Source organism: Centruroides vittatus, unplaced genomic scaffold (genome assembly GCF_030686945.1).
Source record: "Centruroides vittatus isolate TY-2023 unplaced genomic scaffold, ASM3068694v2 contig_926, whole genome shotgun sequence".
In the NCBI taxonomy this organism is placed as follows: Eukaryota; Metazoa; Arthropoda; class Arachnida; order Scorpiones; family Buthidae; genus Centruroides; species Centruroides vittatus.
This window is the reverse complement of record NW_027122612.1, coordinates 3,364,011-3,387,512: the sequence shown is the minus strand read 5'-3', so window position 1 is coordinate 3,387,512 and position 23,502 is coordinate 3,364,011. Positions and strand designations below refer to the sequence as shown.

The 23,502-nt window shown below is 31.5% G+C and overlaps 1 protein-coding gene across 1 annotated transcript; it reads right to left on the bottom strand.

Annotated features, from left to right (window-relative positions):
• Positions 1-3,937: 3,937 nt before the first annotated feature.
• Positions 3,938-21,733, bottom strand: MCTS1 (malignant T-cell-amplified sequence 1 homolog). The gene is made up of 6 exons (XM_067281729.1): positions 21,630-21,733; positions 21,400-21,552; positions 13,077-13,177; positions 8,006-8,139; positions 6,234-6,301; positions 3,938-4,712 (listed from the first exon to the last, which is right to left on the bottom strand). The coding sequence occupies exons 1-6, from the start codon at positions 21,638-21,640 to the stop codon at positions 4,631-4,633; spliced, it is 549 nt and encodes a 182-aa protein (XP_067137830.1). The 5' UTR covers positions 21,641-21,733; the 3' UTR covers positions 3,938-4,630.
• Positions 21,734-23,502: the final 1,769 nt, after the last annotated feature.

Below are 23,502 nucleotides of genomic sequence, written 5' to 3'. Positions count from 1 at the left end.
ATCATTAAAACTCAGTTCAATTCATTAATAAAGTATAACACGTAAAATAATGTACAATGACAAGCATCTTCAAATTTACAAGTTTTATACAGTATAAATTTGAAGATATTCAATCATGTAGGATGGTAAAGTTTTTTCCAAAGCTAAAACTTTTGAGTTACTACAGTTTTTTTTAATAAATGTATATACTCTTTAGAGTTAAAAAATTCAAGGGTTGGTTGAAAAATAAGGTCTCCATTAAAATAAAAGTACACTCACGCCAAAGTTGTATATACTTCTGATGAACTCTGTGCTATTTATCAGAAGTATAAGGTCTCCATTTTTGTGAAATTAGTTTGAGAAGAGGTAGAATAATGTGATCAGTTTTAATAGTAATAAAAATCATTTTAATCATCACTTCATCCTTCTAAACATTAAATCTACTTTTGCATACATGAAAATTCAGTTCGTAGATCACAAATATCTGTTTTTCTTAATCCATTCCCGTAGTTTGAGCTTTGACAATCCAATGAAAAGCATTTCTGTTTCAACATCTTTAGTCTTAGGAACAATTGGAAATTTAATGGTAGCATAGTTATAAATGGGAGTACAGAATCTGTAATTTTGTTCTTAAGTATCTTTGCTGTTTCCTCATTATAATACAGTCTTGTGTTATTGTGTCATAAGAAAAAGGCAGTTCTTTCCAGCCTTATTCTAAATGCTCATAAAATTTCACAATAATGATAACTGTATACTCTATCTTGAGGAAACCGTGTTTTGTATTTTCTTTTCGTTTCTTTTCTTTCGAAGACACAATGTAGTGACGTAAACTTAAACACTGGGCGAATTTTTCATCCTTTTTATTCGGTTGGAACGCTTTATTATTACATAACGCGTTTCGGGCCGATGCCCCTCTTCAGCCAACTAAACATTAAAAAGTAAGAGATGGCTATATACAAATATTTAAAATAAATACCGCGACAGTATACATAATTAGTTTTTAGAGGTTATTACCTTCTAAATCCTGGTGGTGAGAGCTTGTATACCATTAAAAGCTGGTCCGTACCTCATTCGGTAGTTTAGACGGATGTAATAGTCCAAGGGTACGAATCTTTATAAAATTCGGTAAAAAAGTTGAGTATCAGTCTGTAGAAGTATACTGGGTTATTCTTCACAAATCGTATTCGTGAAACCATACCTGGAATTCGTCTGCCGGTGTGTTGTCTACCGCTGATCTCGTACTCCTCCACCTCAACTGCGGAGTACGATCTGTTTCTAATTTGCATATATCTGGTCGAGCATCAGCAGGGGAATATTCCTTTTAATAGGTTTCTTTTCCAATAAAATTATTCGGGGACCTGGCGGTGATTTTTTAGAACTCATCAGTACACAGCATGTGGCCATTGCTATTTTTTCCGTTTTTAATATTTTTAATATCTGTCGCTATGCAAATGACATAACATCAGATCTTAAAACTGTTTTTTATTTTATAGTATATTTTATAGTAGTTTAATCCAATTTTCATTAATTTTTATGCTTAGATTAGTATTTATACAGGTCTTATTTTTATTTTTAATGATTTCTACACTTTCTTTGAATTTCCTGTTGTATGTCTTCTTTTCTCTATGTAGAATGCTTGTTTTAGTATCATCGATTTTACAGTTATTTAACACACAATGGTCATGGAATACTGAGTTTAGTCTGTTGTACTTTAAATCGGCTATATGTTCTTTCACTCTTATTTTGAGTTTTCGTTTTGTTTCTCCTATATAGAAGTTGGTATTTTCGCAAGTACATGGTATCTTATAAACTATGTTTTTCATATCGTCTTTTTTTATCTTCTGTTTCTTTTTTCTTTGTTTGGCTTTAAGTCTAGATAACAAGTTTACGTATTTTGGAGCAAGTTTTATATTATTTTTCCTCATATCTATGTCGATTTCTTCGTAAAGGTTCCTAATGTATGGGAAGCTGGCATATTTTGGTTTCGATTCGGTTTTTTTATCTTTTATTTTTGTTTGGTTACTAGTAATTTTATTTTCCCATTTATGAATCAGTCTGGTTGGGTACCCGTCTAGGGCAAACTTTTTCTTCAATTCGATGATGTATTTGAGTTTATTAGTTTCTTTACTAGTTCTATTCTGTATTTCTCGGTATTCCATGTTAAAGATGTTTTGTTTTATATATATATGCCAGCTTCCCATACATTAGGAACCTTTACGAAGAAATCGACATAGATATGAGGAAAAATAATATAAAACTTGCTCCAAAATACGTAAACTTGTTATCTAGACTTAAAGCCAAACAAAGAAAAAAGAAACAGAAGATAAAAAAAGACGATATGAAAAACATAGTTTATAAGATACCATGTACTTGCGAAAATACCAACTTCTATATAGGAGAAACAAAACGAAAACTCAAAATAAGAGTGAAAGAACATATAGCCGATTTAAAGTACAACAGACTAAACTCAGTATTCCATGACCATTGTGTGTTAAATAACTGTAAAATCGATGATACTAAAACAAGCATTCTACATAGAGAAAAGAAGACATACAACAGGAAATTCAAAGAAAGTGTAGAAATCATTAAAAATAAAAATAAGACCTGTATAAATACTAATCTAAGCATAAAAATTAATGAAAATTGGATTAAACTACTATAAAATATACTATAAAATAAAAAACAGTTTTAAGATCTGATGTTATGTCATTTGCATAGCGACAGATATTAAAAATATTAAAAACGGAAAAAATAGCAATGGCCACATGCTGTGTACTGATGAGTTCTAAAAAATCACCGCCAGGTCCCCGAATAATTTTATTGGAAAAGAAACCTATTAAAAAGGAATATTCCCCTGCTGATGCTCGACCAGATATATGCAAATTTAGAAACAGATCGTACTCCGCAGTTGAGGTGGAGGAGTACGAGATCAGCGGTAGACAACACACCGGCAGACGAATTCCAGGTATGGTTTCACGAATACGATTTGTGAAGAATAACCCAGTATACTTCTACAGACTGATACTCAACTTTTTTACCGAATTTTATAAAGATTCGTACCCTTGGACTATTACATCCGTCTAAACTACCGAATGAGGTACGGACCAGCTTTTAATGGTATACAAGCTCTCACCACCAGGATTTAGAAGGTAATAACCTCTAAAAACTAATTATGTATACTGTCGCGGTATTTATTTTAAATATTTGTATATAGCCATCTCTTACTTTTTAATGTTTAGTTGGCTGAAGAGGGGCATCGGCCCGAAACGCGTTATGTAATAATAAAGCGTTCCAACCGAATAAAAAGGATGAAAAATTCGCCCAGTGTTTAAGTTTACGTCACTACATTGTGTCTTCGAAAGAAAAGAAACGATAACTGTATACGTTTAAATGTTAAAAATTAGAACATAACTATGTTCGAAAACGGTTAAAAGATAGAACAGTTTTTATATTTGAATCAATTTCTTTCCTGACAAGGGGCTCTGAAAGACGGCCGAAAACATTTGAACATTAAAGTTTTTGTTGTTCATTTGCTGGAAGTAGCATTTAGGTGTAAATTGGTGTGTTTTAGTATATATTTTGCAGTTTGTATGCCAGTTTTTTGCCCAAATTTCACAATACTTAACCAAACTGAGTGTTTCTTTCTTTGTGTATATCCTTTCAATGCTAAAAATTAAATCACCTCATACTATGAGGAATGTGAAATCATGTTTAACTTTGTTATACACAGATGCAACACAATGATGCGAGACTTCTTGCAAAGAGACTAGATACTCAGAGCTACTAAACTATAATGCAGTGGTTCCAAAACTTTGACTCTTTTATAAATGTTATATTTTGGCAGACTATATTTTCAGCTGTTAGCTCTTAGTCAATAAAAAATAATATTGAGATCTTATATTGTTTTTTTGATGTTTTAAGAAAAATTTTCAAAAACTAACATAAATAAATTATAAAATTTTATAAAAACGAACTTTTATTCTTCAAAAATGTCATTAAGATATAACATTGTGATAAATTTGTATATTATATATTAAAATAATCATCTGGAGGTGTGCAGACCGCAGTTTCAGAACCACTGGTGTAATAGGCCTCATGTTTCTCTTCCTACACTCCATAGAATGCTTCAATAGGAAATCTTATTTATCAATCAACCCTCATGAAGTACAAAAATAGTTCCAAAAATCAATAATTTATTTTCGGTAATTACTTTTGAATCATCATTCTTCTGTTTTCATTTTACAAACAATAAATGTGATCTGTATCAATTAACATCTGCAGCCATCAATGATAAATAATTCACACAAAATTCAAATGAATTCTTATTTAAATTGCTTCCGATAATTTTTTTTATAATACTCTTCAATCACTTTAAATAATTTTCAATTATAAATAACAATATCCATAATAAGGAGCACATTTTTTTTTTTTTTAAGTCAGTTAAAATCAACCTATAATTAAAGTTTTACATACTTTATGTAAATCGATTTGTATTTTGTTCCAATACAAATGTTTAAACAAAAAGATTTTCTATTTAAGAAATACAGTCATATAGAAGTAACAAAATTTTATTTTTCAGTGTAGTTTGATGTTAATTTAGCAAAAGAGTTTATATTTTTTTTTTTTACTATCAAATTTGTTAAAATAATAATTATTTTACTGGTTTCATCTGCCATAATCCATCATTTAGATAGTGGACATTTTCAACACCTATTCCTTTATTAATTTTTAATCTGAAAATAAAGTTTTAAAATACTTTTATACAATATTGCAAATATTTCACTTCAAAATTTATAAATAAACAACTATTTAACCAAATACATATAATTGAAAAGTTTAATATAAACAAAGTAAACTATTTATTGATTTAAACTTAAAATAATAATTTAATTTTATCTTGTATAATAATAATTTTTTATTTATATTGACTGATAATTATTGAATAATTATTCACAGTCATTCAAAGATTATACAAATATATTATTGCAAGTGGAATGAATGATATTTTTTGGAACAAAGAACAAAGATTACACTAAAAGAAGAAGAAGAAGGGAAAAAAAGGAAATTGTTCTCAGGAAAAGTCCTGGAAAGAATGGTTCCACTAAAAATATTTGTTATATTTGATTTTTTTAATAAAAGCTTGAAAAGTTTGCCATAGTTTTCATTTGTTCAAAGGTCTGGCCAACAAAATTCCACTCGGCACTTTCCATCTTTAAAGATGGCATTACCAGAAACATTGGAATGGTGTATAGTTTCGTCAAGACAATATGCACCATCTTTTGAGAGGTCCAGCACCTTCCAATGGGAAGAACAGCTTCTACTTTGTAGATGATGGTATATTGTATACTTTGTGGGGATGAAGTATAAACAAATTTCTCAAGACATCTTAACAAGTTTACCTTTTCCCAAAATCCTGGGACAGCCAAAAGACCGGGAAATGAGAAACCCCAATAACGAGCAATTATTTATTGTGACAATGTCACAATCCAGGGCTACAATTTTTAAATTTCATTCATTTAAAATATAAAATATTTGCTCTCCACCTCAAATTAGTAGTGTATTGTCCCTGTACATCATACTTTTCCATTAGCAATAGTTGTGCTGGTCATTAACTCCCTCCTTTCAGGAGAAAAGTTTTGAATTGATTTAACATGACTTCCAGTGAAAACAGGAAGTTCGTACATAGTTAATCAGGGCCTACTGCCCCTAAGCTTTCCATATCTGGTCTTGACTTTCAGCTGTCTAACTCCATTCTCGAGATTAAGGAAGGACAGATGAACAACAATGGGAATTTATAGGCCTTCAATTTTTTTCAAATTGCAGCCCAATAAGTTATGATAATGTCATTGCAAATAACATGACTTTATGCATTATGCAAAAATATTTTAATTATAACATGATCGGTGAATTATGATATATTTATGATATCATAAATGATTTATAGTATGATAAAATCCATGACAAAATTAACTGACCAGTGGTCAACTAAAACAATTAGGCCTACATTTAACTTAAACAACAATCAATACAAATGATGTTTAGGCCTATATTATTTATAGAACTTTATAGTTTCCATTCTGATTAGGAAAAAAGAGAGTTGAGAAATCATTTTAAGGACATTAGATATCTAACAATACAAAATCTCATGATACAGCTTGAATGAACTGGTTAAAAATATATAAGCATCATCACTCTACATACAAATATATACAAACTAATTATTACTATTTTACTTAAATTAAAAGAATACTTACATATCATCAGTAGACATAGAAGTAATACCTACTGCCAATGCATGCTGCTTACCTTCTGCCATTATTGCCTGATAATTAATCAAGGATTATTTTCTCAGAATTAAAATATTAACTTTCATGGCAATAATAATAAATAACGAATTATATATTTATATTCTGTAATAAATACATTTTATTATTTTCACTGTAAATTTGTTAATCAATTATAAAATACTTTAAAATAAAAAGATTAAGTTGTAGCAAATTACTTTTTCAACAACAATGCTTATAGGAGTTAACACAACTGAAATAGAAAACACAATTATCTATATTATACTTAAAACACTTAAGTATAACATCATTATCAAGAAGATGGCTTCTATAATCAAACATGACTGTATAGAAATCAAACATTTTTGTAATCTTGAGCAACACCTCTAAATTAATATGCAATATAAATAATAAAATAAAAAAATGATAAAATGGCCGAAAATTTTAAATTATTAATGCCGAGCTTGAACAACGATACAAATATTTCACATTCAGGAAAGACTTTTCTTGCAAATTAGTCATTTTCAAGGTTGGGGAAGACATCTGAGTCTCTGTAGTTAATGTTTCTAGCTCCTTCCAAAATACAGAAACTGAAATTATTTTCTTCATTTTTGAAAATGGCTAATTTGTAAGAAAAATCTCTTCTGATTCATTCTATAAATGTAAACTATTCTTATCACTTTTCGAGCTTTAATAAAAAAAACAACAGAAAATTATTAATATTCTTCTTATTTATTTATACTACACATTAATTTCGAGATTTCTTGAAATTAATATGCAACGTTAATCTCAGAACAACTATCCTTGATTTTTATAGTTGTACTTGATTATAGAAGCCATCTTCCTGATAAAGTTATACTTGAAAGTGCTTTAAGTATGGCTTGGTTTATCATATGCAAAAGAGAAAATGCCATTAAAATATTATTTTCAGTGAAATTTTCTCTTTTACAATTATTTGAATGTTAATATAATATAAACTAATACTATTTCATTATCGAATATTTTTTTTCATATCCATATGCAAATGAAAAATACTAAAAATTTAAAAAAATACAGATTTTCAAGCATGTTATGAAGTATATATATATATATACACCTGTATAGTTGTCATGACTTATAATGACATTTTCTGTGACTATTAATTATTTCACATTTATCACCTGGTTACTAAGATTTTTTCTTTGCAATGAGGCTCTTCATTGTGGAATTTAATTTTGAATCAGAAACCACATTTATTTTACTTTAAACAAATGATACTAAAAATTTCAACCAATATAATCTTTCATATGTTCAATAAATAGTTGCACAATCACCATCCTAATTTGACATTTATATCCAAATTTTTATTAAATGTCTGTTGTGATAAGTTATTATAAATGTATATAGTGGATATTCAATTTATGTTCAACTTACTGAAATAGTTGCGACAAACACAGAAATTTTCTTTTGGTTAAATATTTCTGTATTTGGATAACGATAATTGTACAACTTGATGTGTATTGATCACTGTTATTGTTATTTATACATTAATTCTTTTAAATGATATCAACACAGATATTATTTATTTTTCTGTGTTTAAAATATTGTCAAATTTGTATAAATGTGCAACTTTTTCTTTATATAGTTAACTATTATTATTTACAAAACAATTATGATAAATAACTAGTTGTTCAGAAGCTATAATATTTTTATATAGATAATTCTATCTTAAAAAAAGAAATAACAAAAATTTTAAAGGATACAACAACTGTTCCTTTTGGCACTGAAACCATTTTAGCTCCAGGAGATGTAAGACCAGGACACATTATATTAGCACCACTTAAAACAAAACGAATTGCTCCTTTATCCACTTGTTCCCAAGGACACATAAATGGATCTAAATAAATATTAAAACATATATTTATAATTTTAAATCTTTTATCAACTAATTTAATAACTTTGCTAGATATAATATTGTGAGGTTTTTTATTACTATTGCTTTACTTTTCCTCACTGCGCACGATAAAAACCAATGAGACGAGATTGTAACAAAACAGAGTTTATTGTCTTCCTCACATACAGTTGAACCTCACTTAACAAGCACCTCGCATTACAAGCAAAACAAATTGTAAAAATTTGCCTTGCTTAACAAGCGATATTTTGCATAACGAGTGATGAGGAGAGGGGAAGTCCCGAATTGTGCGCATGCGGCATGCTCCATCAGTCTGTGTTTAGCACTCCTTCCACTAGCATCTTAGTATCGCTTGTGATCACATATTTTTCCAAACTTGTGTTCACACATATTACTTATAAACATCAACAACCATAGCCCATTATATAATAAACACGCCAAATGATATGCCAAATTCTTGGATCGTTAAATTTAATAAACGATTCCAAATTAAATTTTAGAAATGTCTGAATTAAAAATTAACTATTTATAATTATTAAATTTAATACAAGATGGAAACATAACTGCCTACCTCTAATCAAGTTAATTGGTTTCTAATATTAATTTCTATGGAAAAAATTGTTTCGCTTAACAAGTGTTTCGCATTACGAGTAAGACTCTGGAATGAATTATGCTCATTAGGCGAGGTTCCACTGTATATGGTACGTCTCGGCGACACAGCTAACATAGAATAACTAACAGCCAACAGTCTTGCTGGGTGAGTTCAAACTTGTTCCAGGAAGTGATGACTCAGCACCCGAGGTTCATTTGTGAAGGGTGGCGTTTGCCACAATATAATTAAACATTGTAAATGTAGTTGTATCAAATAAACTATGCTATACACTTTTATATTTTATTAAATAATATAAACTATTTTGTTTATTAAACAATCTTAAAACACAATCTCAATTGATAGTATGTTCTAAGTTATATATTTGCATTGCTCAAACTTTTGAGAGAATGGAGGATTGGTGAGATTGGATTGGAGAAGATGATAAAAACAATCATCATATCTGCAGGTTATAAAAGTGATTTCTTTAGAGCAGCATTTCTCAACCTGGAAGTTACAAAACAATAATGAAATCATTTTACAAGAAAAAAATCATTTATTATAAACTGATAAACATTTTACTTACAATAAGCACACATGTAAAGAAAAGAAATTAATGTGATGGTTGCATTTGTTTTTCATTTAAAATTTTCTCCATACATGGATCTACGTTAGAAACACACAAAAGCAAATTGTATTTAGTTTTTAGTGCAACCATAGACGAAAAACTCTTTTCACAGAGATAAGACATGGCGAAAGGGATTAATATTTTCAATGCTTCTGTGACTAAATTTCCATATTCATGTCGACGAGCAAGCCAAAACGTATTTAAATTTTCAGATGTAAATTGTAGTTGTAGCGTTTTGTCGGCAGACATTTTGATGAGCTGGTCGTGAATCTCAACTGGTAATTTAGCAGCAGCAACATTTTCACTAAACAGATTCAGTACCTATCTCTTCAAGAAATCATTTTTATCTTCCGGAAAATACTCTGTTAACTGAGTTTTTAGCTCATGCAAATGCATCTTCATGCAATCCAAACTGTGGTGAATAATAGTGTCTAGTTCATTCAAATTCTTCTCAATATAATCCGAAGTGAGTGGGAACATATCCAAATTTTTGCTTTGAAGGCGAATAATCCAGATATCAAGCTTCTTAATGAACGCACAAACTTTGTCTGTCATTAATAAAATGTTTTTACCACATTTTTGTAAATTCACATTCAAGTTGTTTAAATGCAAAAATACATCAGTTAAGTAAGCCAACATCATCATACACTCATTATTCTGTAAAAACAATGCCATGAGAATGGCATTTGTTTATCCTGGAAAAATATTAATTCATCTTGCAATCCCAATACCCGGGTTAACACTTTCCCTCGCGATAACCATCTAACTTCTGTATGGAAAAGAAGAGATTTTTTATTTTCGTCCATTTCATCACATAGTTTAGCAAACAGACTGTATTGTAACGGTTGGCTTTTAATAAAATTAACCAACTTTACAGCTGCACAAAGAATTTGATTGAGATTTTCTGGCATATTTTTTGTGACAAGAGCATGTCTGTGAAGGAAGCAGTGCGTCCATTCCGTCCTTGGCATAAGACGATCTCTTAATATTTTCATTAATCCACTGTTCTTTCCTGTTATTGCCTTTGCACCATCACTACATACTGCAATACATTTTGTCTAATCTATGTTAGTATAGTTTCTTGTAGCTTCATAAAAAACATCAAAAAGACATTGTCCTGTTGCAAAACAACATATTTTCTTTGATTGATGTGTCCCTATTGCATTCATATCTCACAAAATATAAGAACTGAGACATGTTTGCTACATCTGTTGATTTATCAAATTGAATACTAAAAAATTCACTCGAACTTACTTGCTGAATTATCTGATCGTGAACATCGTCAGTCGTGTCATCGATTCCGAATTGTTCGTTAGAAAGCGGAATGTTTTTCAATTTTTTTGCTTCTTCCACACCTATTAAAACACTGACCATATCAATTGCAGCTGGCAATATGAGGTTTATGGCAATTGTATGGGGTTTGGATATCTTAGCTACTCTTAATGCTACAAGATAAGATGCTTCAAGTACACTTTTAATCAGTGTGGCATAACTTACAAATAGAAGTTTGTTAATTTCTCAAGGTATGTAATTTTCTTTTGAAAAATTCCAAGGGTTTGTTTTTATGAGCTGGATGTTTAGTTTCCAAGTGTTGAACTAATTTTGATGGTTTCATGCTTTCATTGAAGAGAACTTGAAAGCAAACAACGCACTGTGGCTTTCCATCCAATGAGGTGAAATCATAATTTAAATAACTGTCATTGTACAACCTTGTCTTTTTACCAACCAATTCACTGGATGTAGATGGCTCACTTCGTTTTTTCACAAATTTATCCATTTTGCATTAGTAATTAAAAAGAACAAGTCAGTTTCACAATTGACTGCACACTAAAATAAAAGCACCAGACACACACATTTGAAACTTAACTGAAGTGGTGCAATCGCCAGCGCCTCTTTTATACTAGTGACAGCACGACTTGTTCAAACACATCCATATGCATGTTCAAACATGCTCTCACAGCGGATATTATAGGAGATCAAATCACAAAGAGCATGTACACATCAAGTTGAACCTTGTAAATTGCTCATGTATGTACACAACATACATGCATGTTCATACCTGTTACTATAAATGCAGCGACATAAAATAATAGGAATAATAATATTACATTTTTTATACTGTCAATATTTACTTAATGTATAAAATTAGTACAATGTGATTATATAATATTTTAAAAAATTTACATTTATAATTAAGTCAAAATTCAATTAGTAATAGTAAGGCTTACTGTTATTATTCCCTTGGGTGGGGGTCACAAAATATTAATTTTATTTATATTTATTATTTGGGGGGTCGCAGAGCTAAGAAGGTTGAGAATCGCTGTCTTAGAATAATTATATGACATATGTTAAATAATTTTTATTTGGAAGAAACATGTTTTATTTGGCACTCAATTATACATTATTCTGACTAGGTTTTCTTCAGTTTGTTCAAAATAGGAATATTTTTTTATGAAATGAAAAGACAGTCGCTTCCAAAAAATTTTTAGTGGATCACCATTTATTTCCTTACATTGTTCAAGAATAAAAACTTTAGGACGACCCGACCTTCCTTTTTAGGCTTCACGGCCGCCCAGGAAACAATTCTATAAAACACAGGAAAAACTCCAATTAAAATTATAAAAATTTTCACAAATATTGGAATTGGTGACCTTACGACGTCTTGAGTTGCATCCATGTCTTCCAGTCGGGATTTTCGGACCTTATATCCACTTGTAAATTTGCGCTGTAAAATGTAGATTATCTTGTCCTCCCTCTGGCGGCGAATTATTATTAAATTTTTTAGTTTTAAAATTTCGCTGGATGAAAATATTTTTTTATGAAATGAAAATTTCATAAAAAATAATTTCATCCAGCGAAATTTTAAAACTAAAAAATTTAATAATAATTCGCCGCCAGAGGGAGGACAAGATAATCTACATTTTACAGCGCAAATTTACAAGTGGATATAAGGTCCGAAAATCCCGACTGGAAGACATGGATGCAACTCAAGACGTCGTAAGGTCACCAATTCCAATATTTGTGAAAATTTTTATAATTTTAATTGGAGTTTTTCCTGTGTTTTATAGAATTGTTTCCTGGGCGGCCGTGAAGCCTAAAAAGGAAGGTCGGGTCGTCCTAAAGTTTTTATTCTTGAACAATGTAAGGAAATAAATGGTGATCCACTAAAAATTTTTTGGAAGCGACTGTCTTTTCATTTCATAAAAAAATATTTTCATCCAGCGAAATTTTAAAACTAGGAATATTTTACTAATTTTCTAATATTTACAAATATTTAATATGTTGTCATTTGAAAACAGTTCTTAAAGTAAAGCAGAAGCATTAACTAATCTTAAATTACATAACTTTTCCATTTTAATATATTACTTCTAAATTTCAGAAAATATTTCTTAAATATCAGTAAAGAAATATAAATATTCCTTTAATATTTTTTTTCTTGTAAATACAATGCCTGTGTATCCTGGAAATGAATCTGATTGGATCAAAAAACCCATAAATTTTTGGGGTATTCCATTCATGATATGTTGGGCTCCATCCCTCACCATCTGGCAATGCCATTGTGGTCTTAGCCACCTCATAATGGATATGATAGAAAGGACCTCTTATTGCCCACAGAATAAGGGAAAAACATAAAACACATACAAATGAAACATTATAAAAATTTAAAATATTTTTAAACTTATAAACAGTAGTAAGATAACTTACATCTATGAAGAAGCCTCAAACATGGTATATAAGGTCCTTCACGTTGACGAAAAAACAGTAATTCACCACTTGCATTTACAAGGATCTCAATATGATCATGACTGTAAAAATCTAAAATTAATCTTTTTTTGTAATGAAATATATAAAAATCCAATTATGTAAACAATAATATTTGAATAAAAGATTATAGAAATATTTTGCAGTCTTTTTAAACCAATGAGGTTCTATTAAATTTAAAGGCAACTCTGTTAATTTCAAACTTTTATCAAAAAAGCACTAAATTATTTTTAAAATACTAAATGGATTTACTGTAAGTTTAAAGACAGAAAATATTTAACTTTCTATAAAGTTTGACTCCTCTAAATCAGTGATTCTTAACGGGGCCGCGGCCCCCTGGGGGTCCATTAAGAAGTTGTCCAGGGGGACTGCCAAATTATGCAAAATTTCCTTCAAAATATAATAAAAAGAAAATTGATGTATAACCAAATATCGTATTGAAAAGTGAAATAAGAAAGATAAAAAAAACTGAATAGGAAAACTTTATTTCTTCCTACATACAACTTTGTTACTACAGAAGAAAGAAATGCAAATATGCTGACAATAACTTGATGCCAAAACCATCAAAGCTAATACATGTACAGCAAGGGCGTCGCCAGCCAATGGGCCAGGGGGGGCAAGATGATATAAATTGATAGATGATATGAATTGTATGTAGGTAAAATAAAAACGATTCATAAATTTTAAGAAGCTTAAGAAGATTATTTTAATTAAAACATAATCTTCTTGGGTTTTTGGTGAATTTTTCTACTACTTTATTATTAAAATCCTTTATGTTCTCATTGATGATCTTTCTATGGACACTCATCATTGCAAGACCATTGAGGCGACTTTCCACCATGGTACTTCTTAGCCAGGTTTTCATCCGTCTCAGGCTGCTAAAGGATCGCTCTACAGTACACATTGTGCACGGTAAAGTAATCAAAATTTTTAGCGATTTACTCGTTTCGGGAAAGAAAGTTTTCGTTTCTTTTAGAACATCCACAACGGCCAGCTCAGTTGCATTGGGTTTATTCTCCCACAGTTGTTGCCACAGTTCAATTTCGTATTTTATGTTTGGTAAATCGTAAAATTGAGAGAAAGTTTGGCAAGCTTTTGTGAGACTTTCCATGGACATGGTTTGCATTTGCGCCGGGTGTAATTTAGATAATGTGAATGATGGAGTAGGCCTATTTTCTTTTGCAAATCGTCTTTTAAGAGAATTAATAATGGAGTCCAGGTATGGTATTATTAAAGACCTTTTCCAGTATTCTGAAGGACTTCTTGCTGGATGATTGCTTCAATAACTTTGACTTCCAAAAATGCGCGGCACTGATGTCATGTCCTCCTCCAGTTCGAGTGTTTTTGCAATGACAAAAGTATCCCTTAAAATTTCATCTGTGACTTTATCGGCATCATCGCGGTGTCTTTTAAGCAATTGCATAATGTTCTTAATGTGCTGCGAAGCCTTGATCACGTCCAAAGTTACAGACTGGAGTACGTTTACCACAGGTTCCATCAAAACCGAGTATTTGGCTATCAACAAAAGGCATAGAATAAACGAAACTCTTGAAACGGCGGCACGGAGCTGGAATGCATGATTTCGAGTCGCACTGTTTCCATCACGCGATAAAGTTTCTAAGGCCTCCATTATAACATGAAAATTATCCTTAAAAACTCTGATGGTTTTATGTTTCTCGCTCCACCTTGTTTCGCAGAGCGTGGAAATATTAGGTATTAACTTCCTCCTCAAAATTGATCTCCCAAAAAAATGAAATAATGTCTTTCGTGGTTCCTATGGTGTTCCGAATTTCAGGCAGAGCATTGAGATCACTGATTACTAGATTTAGTTTGTGCGAAGAACAATGAAAGAACAAAGTTTTAGTGTATTTTTTGCGTAAGATTGCTTGTACACCACCTTCTTTTCCGGACATTGTCGAACAACCATCAAATCCTAATCCAACGCATTTTACTGGAATAAGTTTATCTTTTGTCAAAAATTCATCAATGGTTTGTGCGATAGCCTTTTCCAGACCTTTTAGCTCAACAAATCCAACAAACACTTCTTGGACTTCGTAGTTTTTCTCATGAAAATAACGCAGTCCAATAGATAACTGTTCTGTTCCAGAAATGTCAGCTATTTCTAATACACTATATGCTTCTGCTTCTTTTACTTTTTTTATAATATCTTTCTTAAGCACATCTCCACAAATGCTAATAATTTCATTTTGGATATCAACCGATTGATAGCTTGCATTTTTCTTCCCATGAACGATGTGTTTCTTCAGAACCACATCTCCCGCATCAATTCGCAGCTGGTACAAGTCCTGAAGAATTCCTTCACCATAATGTTTACCTCGCACCGCTAAGTTGTGGGATCCACAAAATGTAATACAAGAAACAATCGATGTTATAATTCTTCGATTTTCCTCAATACGGCTCTGAGAGTATTTATTGAGTTGCACATCGACAGGCAAATTTCCTAAAAATGATCTAGCAGCTTCCAGTGCCTCCTTATGAAAGTGTGTTTTCATGTGGTTTTTGCATTGATCGTGAGCATCATTAAACTTACGAAATGGTTTTACGATAAATGATCCTAATACACCTTTAACGGAACTCAGATTTGGCGGAAACAACGTGCAATATTTACAAAAGCCACCTTTTTGGCATCGAGAATATACCAACCACGGCGAGTATGTTTCCAACCATGAATAATTAAATTTCTCTTTAAATGCTCACTTTATGATTTAAAAAAATTATATTTATTACAAATGCATGGCATTGTTTTTACATTCAACATAAACACGCATAGGTGTGCGTTTCACGTCGCATCGCGCGGGAATTATAAATCGGGCAATAAATGACTTAGCATTTAAATAATTTTTTTCGCATGTCTAGGGAGGAGCAACTGCCCCTCTGCCCCCCTCTGGCGACGCCCTTGATGTAACAATCACACGACACCATGGGTGTATTCAAAATCTCAGCGCGCTGCCAGCGCCTCTCAGCGCCTCTGTTCAAAATCTCAGCCAACTTCCTGTTGCTTCCAGCACGCTGCCAGCAAACTGCAAGCGTCTTTTTCAGTGCTGGATACGTCAGCAAACAAGATGGCAGCCACCATGAAGTTAGGTAGGGCTTTGATTAACGTCGATGGTTTCGAATTCAATTTAGTCATTGATGAATTTACATTGAATAAATTAAGATCAGGTAAGTACATTAATAGATTATTTTAATATACCAACATATTTATATATGTGAGACATATTTTTTTAGTTGTTATTATATTAAAATTATAGATGGCGGAAGCCACAAAAAATAATCCAATGATATAAACTAAAATGTATTAAAATTTTTATTAAAATTAAAAATTCTTTTCGTACGTATCACATCATCAGGATAAAATCATCAAACCGTTAATTTTAAGTGGGAGAACTATCCAAAAAAGAAAGTAAAGTAAAATAAATAATTATTAGAAAACTAGGCTATATCTTACCTAGAAAAGTAATCAATTTAGTTTCTTAAACACAAATCGGATAATCTCCCCAGTTTCTTTTTTTTTTATAGTTAACGTTAATCTTAGGCTTGATTTCGTTATGTATTAACGAATCTCTTAATTCTGTAATATTTTTGACATTTTTTTTTCCTTAGATGCAAACTACATGCAAAAATATTTGAATGATTTGAAGCATAGTTCAGAAATTGATATCCCATCGAATTTAAATATCAGTACACCGAAAATTGTTCAAATCTTTCGAGTCGTAGAAAAGGATGGTGAATTTGGTAAGATATTTATGTAAGGATACTATATTTATAATATAATGCTATATTTTTTGTATTAATTTGTTTGGAAATTTATTAGAACTTGCAGATGGAGTCCAATTCAATTTTGAAGAGGCTGAAAAAGGCGATCAGCCCGAGATAAACAAAAATAATCAGAAAAAAAAACAAAAGGGTATAGTTATTTAATACATTGAGACTATTCAATTTCAAAATTTATTTAACAAATACAAAATAATAAGTAATATATTAAATATTGAAGTACTTTCTTTTTTCAGTTGAATGGTCTGATGTAGCTACACATCTCAATCAATTCAAGGATAGAAAGAGAAAATGACTTTCAGAAGCCAGTTGCCAAGGCAAAACTGTGGAGCCAAATTTTGCGGGGCTTACAAAACAAAGGATTCATGTTTTCAGGGGAGGAGTATAGCCATAAATGGCGAAATTTAATGTGCACATTTAGACAAAATTTGGATAAGTTAAAAACATCAGGAGAGGGGAAAATAAGATGGGAACATTTTAATAAATTTTATGAAGTGTATGGTGGAAAGACAAATAACAATCCTCCACCTCATTATCTGAGCTCATCAACTGCCTCTCCTGCATCACCTTCTCCGTGCACCTCAGTGAGTGCTGTTTATCCATCTGGCACCAACTCCCCTGCTGCAAATACAGCCACAACTAACAGTGAAAGTAACACATCAGACTCTCTCAACTTGGACTCACCCCGTCCCTCGACATCTCTTACCAGGGAGAACCGTAAGAGAAAGCGGGAACCCCCTGCATGGTTTTTAGAAGAAATGGTGAAGAGAGACGCAAAGGATGAACAGAGATGGAAGGAGGTGAAGGAAATAGAAGAAAAAAAACTGCATGAGTTGCAGCAACTCAGAATGCTAATGTCTGAATTAATTAAAAATAAAAGGAATGTGTAATAAATTTTTTTTCTTTTTTTTTTTAAAGTAGCCCCTTGGCTAATTTTTTATTTATTAAAATAAAGCATTATTATTCTACCTAGTCTGACTTTTTATCATCTCTTGTCCAGACATCATATGCTGAAGATTAATTAGCCAACCTTAGGCTATTTCAAAAAGAGTTGCTTTTTGTCTGTTCAACAAGAATTTTATAAATATATTTATTAAAAGTTTTTTAACCCGTTGACAACAATTGACAAATAAACTATTGGTAATAGTGTATAAAGATTATTTTTTAAATTAACAAATTTGAATAACTTTAATAAAAAGCATTGTTATTTTTTTTTATTTAAGACACTGAAATTTAAATTTTAACTGTTTAAAGTAGATGTATCATACCAAGACACTATGTATAGTATCCATCTCAACAAAATTATAATACTTAATAAATAATACATTCCAAACAATATTTTATTACATTGAAACATTAAATTCATACAGTAAAGTGTATTGTGCAGTACATACAGCCCAATAACATCACCCAGTCTCAGAACAGCTGAGTTGCTATCAAGTTCCTCTTAGCTGTTCCATCAGTATTTGAATAAGTGCTGCGGGGTTCTTCCAGTTCTTCTAGACCATTCTCTTCACTAACAATTTCAACATCTGTACTCTGATCATTATGCATAATACAAAAATTATGCAGTACACAACAGGCAGTGATGACTTTTGGAACAAAAGCTCTCTTTCTGATATATAAATATCTTAGTTTTCGGAATCTACCAAACAAATGGCCAAAAGCTTGCTCAATGACAACTCTACTTGAGCTTAAAACTTTGTTATAGTTTTTCTCTCTTCTTGTTAAATAGCCAGTATCACGATAAGGTGTTAGGAGTGATTTTGATAGAGGGTATGCACAATCTCCTATCATGTGACAATTGTTTGGAAAAAACTGTGGATCTCCCAATTTGGAATAGAGAGGACTATTTCGGAACACCCTTGTGTCATTTGATGATCCAGGCCATCCTGCAAATATATCAATAAAAAGCAAATTGCTTCTGCAAACTGCTTGAAGCACAACAGCAGCAGTTTGTTTTCTAGTGATATGTTCATGTTTTTCTTCCTTTAGTGCCGAAAATTTGACATAGGTGCCATAGATGGCACCTATTACCCCAGGAAAAGGCACTTGTCGTAGAGCTTCAAATGCTCGAATGGATCTTTCAGCTTCTTCACCAATAGGCCAGCAAATAAATTTAGTAGCCAAAGCTGAAATGTGATCACAATATTTCATAAACACACCGTGTGCATGGCTTTCAGTTACCCCAAATCTGTCAGCTACTTCTCTGTATGTTTCCTGATTGCCAACTAACCACAAGAATATAAGCAAATTTTTTTTTTTCAATTAGGGGCTTTGTTTTCACCTTTGGATTGGGAAGACATTGTAAAAGTATCTGCAAAATTATTGTCATTATTTTATTTGAAAGCAATAATATAACAATAAGGTATAGTTATGAAGTGTAGGAGAGAGTGGAGTTCATTGAAACATAAAATTTGCTTGTAATATCCCTTTTTTAACCCTAAATTGCATGATTATTATTTTTGATTAAAAAAAAAAAATTATCTTTAGTGTTTATTTTGCATCATTAATAAAACATTTAATTTTATATACAGTCAAACCTGTTTTTATGCGCTCTTTTTATGTGCGATTTTTTTTAATGCGAATTTTTAATTTATGCGGTTTTTTTTGTGCGATTTTTTTATTTGTGCGGTATAGTTGGCGACTAGTCTCGTGCGATTCGTCATGTCTCACGTTGACTTATTATAGCTAAATAAACTTATTATAGCATAAATGCACTTATTATAGTAATATTATTGCATGAATATGCAAAAAATGAAATAATTTACTTTTTAGTCAACAAAACACCACCTGGACAAAAATATGTAAAACAGACGATAGACCAGACGATGCAGTCAAGTGCTGACATCTGTTGTCAATAAATTCTATTTCGTACGGTTTTGAGTTATTTTCTATGTGAGACTTTTTTTATGCAGTCCCTGTTGACCGCATAAAAAAAAATATTTTTTTAATTGTGTTGCGAAAACTATTTTTTACAGCCATTCGTGAAGTTTCGTGCGATTTTTTTTAATGCGTCTTTTTTAATGCGGTCCCTATCCCCCGCATAAAAACAGGTTTGACTGTATATTATTTCAATCATTTTAATCATTGACTGATTAAAATAATTGAAAACAAAACTCATTAAAATAACTAAAGGTATTTTTTGAAATTATATAAATTAGAAAATAAAGAAAAAAATTTATTTTAGCAAAACAATCTCTTCTGATAGAAAAGCAACATACTCTTATTGGTTTTTCTTTTCTAATGCTAATCATACACTTAAATATATCTGAAAAAAATAAGTTATAAGTTCCTCTCTGAACAAAAAAATACTGTTTACATGTTCAATTGAAACTGTCCCACATCTTATAATTTGTAACGTTTCATTGTACTCCGTTTTGCATTGTCCTACTCTCCCCTACATATATTGTACTTACCTCTACTGTTGTACGCGATAGGCGAAAATGACTTTTAAATTCTTTGTCAGAGTACATAGATACTACGTCTGAAACATAATTTTCAATTCGAATCCTCTTTCTTTTCTTGTTTGGTTTTTCTTCTTCTTCTATAACTCCTACAGATATTAAAAAATTCTCATCCCTCTTTCTCTTTTCGAAATATTCATTTTTCATTACGTTGGTCTCATTAAATAAGTTCAAAAACAAATTTAGCGAAACGTACAAGTCCATATCATCCGCCATTTTTCTTGTTTACCTTTCTGGATATTCCAGCAGTCAGCAGTCAGCATTCGTGTTCTCTCCGAAACGCCAGCAGTATGTCACTTCCGGCAGCGAAGCGCTGGCAGCGCGCTGAGATTTTGAATACACCCCATACCACAATCACAGATAATTTGTGGGCTGTACATGATGGAATAATTGGTGTAAGATGGAGTAACACAGAGTTAGTCATGACTGAATATAGCTAAACTCAAACAGAACTAAATAAAGTTCATACAGAAACATACAAAAATAGAAAAAATAATTTGGTACTGCACAATTCTGATTTTCATAGGTTTTGTATAGTAAAACCCGTTCAAAAAAATAAACCTTTAGAAAACTTAACAATGGCAAAAAAATACCTATCATTGTAGATATTCAAATCAGTGAAATAAAATTTACAAAATTAGTTCTTTTGCTAGACTCCACCATTACTTCAGATCGGAATAATTTTTTAAACACGACGACATTACAGTAAGACGTATCTTGCAAAAGGCCACACGTAGAGGTACGGTTCCTTTGACTATTTTGCTTCTACAGATACGGTCTACAGCTCTGGTAAGGTCCCAACTGCATCATTTATGGGCATAACTGTTCTGTTACGATATCCCAGAAGCGATTCTTTCATTCATACAATTTAAATTTTGGAAAAATATTTAATTTAACGACTGATATTTGCAAGAAGTGAATTGATTTATTTAATACATTACCATTTGTCTGAATATTTGAATTAAAAACGTGAAATTCAATACTAATTAAGTTAATACAATTACCATTTGATGACTCTAAGAGACTCCTTCTTGGGTAAAATCTGATTCATGTAATCTTCAAGATATGGAAACTGTTCCAAGATTTTACTCCTAATGGCTTTTTGAACAGATGACTTTAATTGTGTTACTCCAGATACATGATCCTTTTCGTCAAATCTGAAATAATTTAGTATTACCAACCATTATGTAAATTGAAAGTAAAATTATTTTATTCGGAATTATAAGCAACAAACTTTTTAAACATATTTGCAAAAATGCTTTCACGTTGCCCAAACTAACGTCCCTCCTCTCCAAATGCAAAATGTCTACCGTACGCCCTCTGTTGGAATAGCTCTTGTTGCCAACAAATTCTTCTTCTTCTTTTTTTTTTTTTTTTTTTTTTTAATTTGAAACGAAATTCAAACTTTATAAACTGAAATTTTTATAGATATAAAGAAAATTATAATCACAAATAATTCAAAAATAAATTCATTATACAGAAAGTTTTATATCATAGCGGAATGGCAGAGTAGTCAAGGCGGCGGCCTAACTCTAAATTTTTCGACGATTCCGGACTCGTCGAAAAATTCCCAGGAATTTTTCGGAGTTTGTCCATTCGGATACGTCAAGCCCCGTACCTCACCACCGGCTTCCATTGAGAACCTAGCCGAATCCATAATGGGCTCGCTAAAAGAGACCCTCTTAGTGCCCACAGAAAGGAAAGACTTAAATATATATATATATTTTTTCGTTGCTTATACTTTAAATTTAGATTAAAATTTACACAGAATGAAATTATACAAATTTTTTTTTTAATTACGTATTCGTGAATAGATACAATTATATACGAAAATCGAATATTCAAGATTTTACAATCTATTTTATGCGTTATTAATGAACAAGAGAAAGGAAATGTAATATCTACTGAGGGAGAAATTTAATGGAAAGCTTTTTACCGAAAGACCACTTTCCAGCTTACGAAAAAATCTGAAATTCAAGTAGCAATTGCTTCGACTGCTTCTGCTTCTCCGATTAAGAGATTATTCATTATTTTTGGATAACGAACTCATTGAAATAATTGTAGAAAAAACAAATAGATATGCCAATCAATATATTGGTAAGAATAAAATGAAACCAAAATACAAATATTTCAAACGAAAATCAGTTTTTGTTGGTAAAAAATATTTTTTGGACTTTTATTGTCAATGGGTCTTAATAAAAAAAGGTTCAAAATAACACTGGTCAACGAATCCTTTACATGCAAATAATGTTACCAGAAATACAATATCATGGAATCGGTTTGAATTACAGTAATACCTCCGTTTTCGTTGACTTCGGTTATCGTCGGTTTCGGTTTTCGTCGATTGCCTTGGATTTCGTCTGCGTGCCCAAGTGATATCGCTGCTAATTTTGCGAAAAAAAGACCACCCATGCGTTTTCCGGCTCAGTGTGACGTTATTTTTCGTTGTGTAAGCATTACCGCGTGACGGCCCACCATTGGCCAAAGTTTTCGTTCCCTGAACACTGAGTTCGTTCATGGGTTTGCGCTACGCCATCATGGGCTGGTCGCGTGGAGTTTTCTGGGTTTTCTCCACGTCCGTAACGCCTGAATAGGAGCCAGTTACCCTTAAACAGACCTCCCAAAAGGCATTATTTCCCGCGATGCGCCCATCATAACGCATACAACTACAGTACTATTACATGACAATTACGTCACACTTTACCACGGGGCGATATAGGCTAGAAGCTCGTATCCAACTAGCTTCTACATAACAAGACATTACCCCTCGCGTCTAGCCAAACAATTCCATCGCTTTCCTTTAGATTAGTCTTTTATATTAAGTTTAAATTGTGACTCCTCAAAATGTATCTAAATAATTTAGTTACATTACATTACAAATTTATTTTAAACGCTTCGTAAATTTATACTTTCAACATTATTTTATCCACTAACTTCACACAGCCTTCGAATTCTCGGTTGGTTTCCATTTATCTCTTCTGCAATATTGATACCATTTAGCTGTCCCGAATTTGTCAGCAGGAAAACGAAACAATCTTACACCTTTGGCTATGGCAGTCGAATTTTTACAATTCGGTGCTGAACACCAAACCATTTTAATACATATA

What these genes read in the sequence shown, in the direction of transcription:
- MCTS1 (XM_067281729.1), bottom strand. An exon ending in TCTCTTAGAGTCATCAAATG is followed by an intron (nt 13,178 to 21,399) that starts GTAATTGTATTA and finishes AGATTTTTACAG; the next exon opens with TCATGATCATATTGAGATCC. An exon ending in TGCCAAAAGGAACAGTTGTT is followed by an intron (nt 6,302 to 8,005) that starts GTATCCTTTAAA and finishes ATTAATTATCAG; the next exon opens with GCAATAATGGCAGAAGGTAA.